Source organism: Nematolebias whitei, chromosome 1 (genome assembly GCF_014905685.2).
Source record: "Nematolebias whitei isolate Nwh7 chromosome 1, NemWhi1, whole genome shotgun sequence".
In the NCBI taxonomy this organism is placed as follows: domain Eukaryota; kingdom Metazoa; phylum Chordata; class Actinopteri; order Cyprinodontiformes; family Rivulidae; genus Nematolebias; species Nematolebias whitei.
The window spans coordinates 36,117,749-36,124,195 of record NC_056498.1 but is presented as its reverse complement, the minus strand read 5'-3'; the positions used below and the strand labels follow the sequence as shown (position 1 = coordinate 36,124,195).

The window sequence follows — 6,447 nt, the reverse complement described above, 5'->3', positions numbered from 1 at the left end:
AATGCTTATTACAGGTACTGATAACTTCAGGTCGTGTGAACTGTAGCAACTAGTGAGACTAATAGATTGTTAGCATGTTGCTAGCGTTAGCAACTGTTAGCCTGCTAGCTTGGAATATTTTTAGTTGAATTTAAAAACCAAAAATTTTTTGTTTTGCTGTTAAAATTTTCTCTGAATAGATCTAAACACATTTCTTGATTTGTTTTATTGCTTTTAGCATATTTATAATGTAACTAAAACCCATTTACTTAGTATGAACTTCATCTAGCTAACAGCTAGCTGGTTGCTACTAGAATGGCCTTTGTTAGCTAAATTTAGAAACAAAAATAGAGCTAAGAAGGATTTATATTTGTAGTATGTAATAACTAATACATTTTACAAGCTGTCTAAAATAATAAATAATAAAAATAAAAATAATCACAGATTAGCTAGTGTCAGTTTTGTCATTTACTTTACTTGAGATTTTTTATAAATCTTCAAAATCATAAATATAACATAATAATGGATTACTAAATTCCCTCTGTGTGCAACATTTTGTCAAATATTTATGTGAAATGTATAATGCCAGGTTGATTTTTGAAAGACATCAAAGGAATACAAGTGGAGATTTCACTTTTGGACTGAATCTGTTTCAGAGAAAAGTCAAAGAAATTATGTAAGATGAAGGTGTGGAGGTGAAAGATGTTTGATTTGGTTAGTGGTAGTAGTTTGGTTCTGACTAGAAGAACTAACAAACAGAAGCTTGGGCATGCTTTGGCATAAAACAATTGTTTTGTTAATTAAAACCATAATCTTTCATCTGGTTTTAGTAGGATTTGGAGTTAATAAACCCATAAATTTACCTGATTAACCTTCTCACAATCAAATTAAAACCATTATTAATATAAATATCTAAACAATGTATTTTTCTCTTAAAAATATTCTATTTAGTCTTTACAGAGGTGCTTACAGATTGTAAGGGCCAAGCTTGATTATCTTTACACTACTAGTTCAGTGTTTCCCCTACCATTAATCAAATGAAATCACTGTCAACAGAACCGAGCGCTCTGCCTGCCAAAATTTCAGTGGCATGCAGTCTTGAAATCTTGTCAAGGCCAGTAATCTAGGGGGAACACTATAGTTTGTCATAAATAGTCCACAGGATATTTCAGTATTATGTATTTCTTGTTTTTAGATGTTCATGGACAACAAAAAGAGACCAGCAGGTCCCTCCAGCTCTGGAAGTTTAGTATTTTGGTCCTTATTCTCACGGCAACCAGCCAGGGTCTTAATTGTAGACGCACTGCCACCCTGGTGGTCAGGGATGTGCACAGTTCTTTGTGACGCTCTGGATAACGTCCTGTCTGTGGCATGCAGTCTGGATGGACCCTGTAGGATTCCACTCCTCAGCTTATATGCCATCAGCAGACAGCAGGAGTGTCTACTACCCTTTGTGGTAAGACAAGTAATGATGAACATTTTCCAAAATCTATTCCTATACAGTTTTTGTCCCATGCCTGCAGTCTCTTACCCACTTTATCTTCCACTTTTCTCCCTTTTTATTATAAATTTGCTTTCTGTTTATAGCAAGTTCGAGGTAATCTGGCCCGGCTGCATTCCTGCGTTGAAGAACTGAGGTCCATTCCAGGTGATGGCTGTGTCAGAGGAGCAGCCAGAGGAGGTGATCTGCTGCGACAGGCGGTGCTGGACAGTCTGCAGCAGTTTAAACAATACATGAGACATGCTAGCACTGGCAGCCAGGCCTGCAGCAATGCATATATGGAGGTGAGTACAGACAGCATCACCACAATCAGTAGACGGATTGATGCAGGATAATGATTAGTTTAGTTAATAATGCTGGTGGTCTTAAAGCCATGCTTTAGATCATGTTGGGTTCTTCTGTGGATTACATTTTATTTGATCTGATGACAATTTTTGGTTCAATACGAGGATGCACATGCAAGAGAAACACTCTGATGAAGAATTTCCACGAGTTAGGGGTGCTACAGTTCGTGAAAGCATGTGCGAAGTCTCCAATTGTAACCTTGTAGAAAAAGGCAGGTACTTTTGATGTATGCAAAGCAGGTGATTGAATTAACCATTTGCCTGCCATTTGTTAGCTTCAGTTACTCGGAACAATAAAGTTGAGCCTGTGAAAAAAAATCAAATCATGCTTTTGTCACAAATCACTCCTGAAACTTTTCTCAATGCACTATACCCTGCCTGGACTCTCTTCTTCACCTCTTTTCCACATTCCCCAGTTTCCTGGACATTTGACACCAAGTACTTGAAGTCCTGCACCTTTGTGACCTCTGCTCCTTGTAGCCTCACTGTTCCACCAGCCTCCCTCTTTTTCACACACGTGTGCTCTGTCTTACTACGGCAGGCTTTCATTCCTCTTCTTTTAAGTGCATACCTCCACCTCTCCAGGTTCTCTTCCACCTGTTCTCACCACAAATCACAATGTCATCTGCAAACATCATAGTCCACGGGGATTCCTGCCTGACCTACATATCGAGGATAAAGACAGCAATCTATGGTGGTGGCTTTTCCAGAATCAAATGTAATTTCATTGGAGAATGCAGCTACCTGTAAGATATCAGCTTCATTTAACCTACTCTAAGAAGTAAAGATGTTCAGGATTCAATTCAATTCAATTCAATTCAAAAATACTTTATTAATCCCAAAGGGAAATTGTTGTTGTAACTCATTATCCTATTTCATTAAGAGATGTTATAGATGCTGATGCTGTAGACAGGAAGGATCTCTTGTAAAGGTCCATCTCACAGTGGATCCTAAGAAACTGGCTGCAGATGCCGTCCGATCTGTCCACCCAGACTCGGCTGGCCTCTCGGTTCCCCCGGGCTATAGGACCGCTTGAATGCTGGGCAGAACTCCTACCAGAGCGATGGCCACTCCTCCCAGCAGTCTGCCGAGCTCCTCATTGCTGCGGACAGCCAACTGTAGGTGCTGAGGGACGATCCTGTCCTTCTGCTGTCATGAGCCGTGTTTCCTGCTAGTTCCAGGTTCTCAGTGATCAGACACTCGAGCACAGCTGGCAGGTAGATGAGAATGCATCCAAAGAACATCTTTTTCAACTCATTTGGGATTTGAGGCTGTAGTTTAGATATTATTTGAACTTTGGACATGTTAATCAGCTGCTGTTGGTTGTAGAAAACTGCCTTGTTGCCATGGTTACGCATCATAACAAATGTCCAAAAGTAAAAAAGTTTCAGTAAAAATCCTTCCAGCTGCACAGCATCTGATACCAGAGGAAACAATCATCCAAAAAATGTGATTTACATCCAGAAAAACAGGAATTAAAGTTTCCAAAAGCAAAATCTCAGAATGAAAGTAACAGAGCTGCTCCAACATGCAGCCACCTGGAGCGGCGCAATTCTAGAACTATTCAGACATCAAATGAGATGTGTGAACTTCTTTTAGTTTTGTGTGGCTGTCTCATAGATCTTGTTTTCTATTTATCCTCAGTTACATTTGGATTTCAGTTAATAGATTTGTAGTCAGGTGTTTTTTCTGTCTACTTTTGTTAATCATGCTTTATGTGAGGCTAGATATTTCCTTAAACAGATTGCACATTGATCTGCAAAACCTTTAATGATTAAATTATCAATGAGGGTGGAGATGCTGGGGATTGAACCCAGGACTTCATGCATGCGAAGCATGCGCTCTACCACTGAGCTACATCCCCACACGTTGCAACTGTCATAGTATGTTTTTAATAAATAAAGAAAGAACAGCGCTGTCTTTCTAAGCATTTTTTTTCTTGTCATCTTCTGAAACAGGATTACTTTTTGATTTGATTTCAGACCAAAATTAGGTTTTATACATGTAAAAGCAACACTGTTGGAAGGCTGTCCTCTAGATTTTGGAATGTTTCTATGGGAAATTGTGATATTTATTCTGTAGAGCATTAACAAGGTCACACAGTGATGTTGGGCATGGTAGTTCTGGCTCTCCATCTTTGTCTCAGTTCATCCCACAGGTGCTTGATAAGGCTAAAGTTGGGGCTCTGTAGGGGCCAGTCAGGTTTTTCATCAAACCTTGTCTTCCTTGTCCTTGCTTTGAGCTCTGGGGCACATGTTGGATTAGAAAAAGGCTTTCCACAAAGTTTTTCTATTGGGAATCTGACCATGCCCATAATGTCTTCATATGCATGAAGTCTGCTGATCATGGAGATCAGGACCTAGTCCGAACCCTAACTGAAAAACCCAAATTCAACAATTAATAGGTCTGTTTTAAACATTGGATCAAATTCATTCAACCTTTACTTATACAGCTTAATCTCATTTAGTCATGGGGACTCATTTACAAGAGAGACCTGTTTTAAACAAAGAACACAGATGAGGTACAGACAACAATAAACAATCATATAAAATGAAAAGTAAATAAAATAAATGAAATAAAAACAAAATTAAATCAACTACATTATAAAGCTAAATAGTGAAACTCTCCATAGTAGCTGTTAGACTTATGATTTACTTGTAAAACTGATGGAGATGCTGGGGATTGAACCCAGGACCTCATACATGCGAAGCACACGCTCTACCACTGAGCTACATCCCCACAAAATGTAAATATATTTGTTGTTCAACTGAGATTGAACTTGATTATTCAGCGTAAACGTTTCGTGGATGCATGTTGGAGCTGCATTTTCAGCGTCTTCCAATAAGTTATATATGAATTAAAATGCAGCTCATTAAATGCGTCCATTTATTTGCCGTTTCTTTTCACTTTGGATTTTCAGAATATGTGCTAGAAAGCTACATTTCTGTAAACACAGTAGTTGAGGTTTGTTAGAAACATTACCCTCAATGCATGATGCAAGCCAGGAACTCATGTATGTAAAGCATGAGCTCAACCAATGAGCTACATCCCCACATACGTCTGAAGTCAGTGTGTGTTATAGAAGACAGTGGTAGACATTGTCTGTTGCATATTTTTTTATTTTGTCATCAACTGAAATAGGATCGCATTTTTGATTTTGATTTTTGAAGAAAAACATCAACTAAATATACACTAAGCACTCATGACATAAAACATTGAACATCAGCACAAACATGAACATGAGTCTGTGAGCAGATGTGCACGCATGAACACATCAACATTGAAACAGATCAGCAGCAACATGAAACAGATCAGCAGCAACATGATATGGTTTTTCACAGTGATTATTCTGGTTAGAGATTCATGAGTCTAACAGCCTCAGGGTAGAAGCTGTTCCTCAGTCTAGTGGTTCTACACTTAATGCTCCTCAACCTCCTTCCTGAGGGGAGTGGGGCAAAAAGTGTGTGTGCTGGGTGAGTGGGGTCCTTCATGATGCAGGTGGCCCTCTTCCTGCATCTGGAGGTGTAGATGTCTGTGATGGTGGGGAGACTGACTCCAACAGATTTCTGTGCAGCCTTCACCACTCTCTGCAAAGCTTTTCTTTCTGCAGCTGTGCAGCCTCCATGCCACACATTGATGCTGGAGCACAGGATGCTCTCCACTGCACACCTGTAGAAGGAGGTGAGGACTGAGCTTCCCAGACCAGCTCGCCTCAGCCGTCTGAGGAAGTAGAGTCTCTGATGAGCTTTCTTGATCAGGCTGGTGGTGTTGTTGCTCCAGCTGAGGTTGTCATTCATGTGTACACCCAAGTACTTGTAGCTGGAGACCACTTCCACCGCAGATCCTCTTATGTTCAGGGGGGTGTAGGTGTTTTTGTTCCTTCTGAAGTCCACAATCATCTCCTTTGTCTTCTTCACATTGATGTGAAGGTTATTCTCTCTGCAAATGTGACTGAAGGGTCGAGGTCAGGTCTGTCAATTTTTTCATCAAAACTTGTCTCTATAGTTCTTGCTTTGAGCAAAGGGGTACAGTAATGTTGGACGAGAAAGGGCTTTCCATAAAGTTTTTCAGGTCCAGTTCAAAACATAACTGAAAAACTCAAATTTAACATTTAATAGTTCTGTTTAAAACATCAGATCATATAGAGAAGCTCTTTATATAGTCACTCTTACACAGCCTTATAGAGTATTGTATGTTTTTATGTCAATGGAGATGCTGGGGATTGAACCCAGGACCTCATGCATGCGAAGCACACGCTCTACCACTGAGCTACATCCCCATAAAATTAAGACAAATATGTTGTCCAACTGAGAATGCACTTCATTCTGAGCGATTTTGTGCATGTGCATTGGAGATGCATTTTCAGTGTCTTCCTGTAAGTTGTATATGAATTAAAATTGAGCTCATGACATTATTTCTGTTAGTTGCCATTTCTTTTCACTTGGGCTTGTCAGGATTTGTGCTAGAAAGCTGCATTTCTGTAAACACAGAATTCCGGTCTGCAAAGATTGTGGAAGTTAGAAACATTTATGTCCCATAAAAAGCTGGAGATGCTGGGGATTGAACCCAGGACCTCATGCATGCGAAGCACACGCTCTACCACTGAGCTACATCCCCATAAAA

At 39.7% G+C, this 6,447-nt stretch overlaps 1 protein-coding gene and 4 non-coding genes across 5 annotated transcripts in view; 1 reads left to right on the top strand and 4 right to left on the bottom strand.

The window, feature by feature from the left end:
* Positions 1–1,180: 1,180 nt before the first annotated feature.
* Positions 1,181–6,447, top strand: part of LOC119409907 (meiosis 1 associated protein) — a 57,286-nt gene continuing 52,019 nt past the window's right edge. Inside the window, exons 1-2 of the mRNA XM_037676848.1 lie at positions 1,181–1,435; positions 1,567–1,764. Coding sequence (XP_037532776.1) covers positions 1,181–1,435; positions 1,567–1,764 — 453 coding nt within the window. The remainder of the gene's footprint in view (positions 1,436–1,566; positions 1,765–6,447) is intronic.
* On the bottom strand, positions 3,617–3,688 carry trnaa-cgc. Its single transcript has one exon. It is a non-coding gene; the product is annotated as a tRNA-Ala (tRNA).
* Positions 4,492–4,563, bottom strand: trnaa-cgc. The gene has a single exon. It is a non-coding gene; the product is annotated as a tRNA-Ala (tRNA).
* trnaa-cgc lies at positions 6,032–6,103 on the bottom strand. Its single transcript has one exon. It is a non-coding gene; the product is annotated as a tRNA-Ala (tRNA).
* Positions 6,370–6,441, bottom strand: trnaa-cgc. Its single transcript has one exon. It is a non-coding gene; the product is annotated as a tRNA-Ala (tRNA).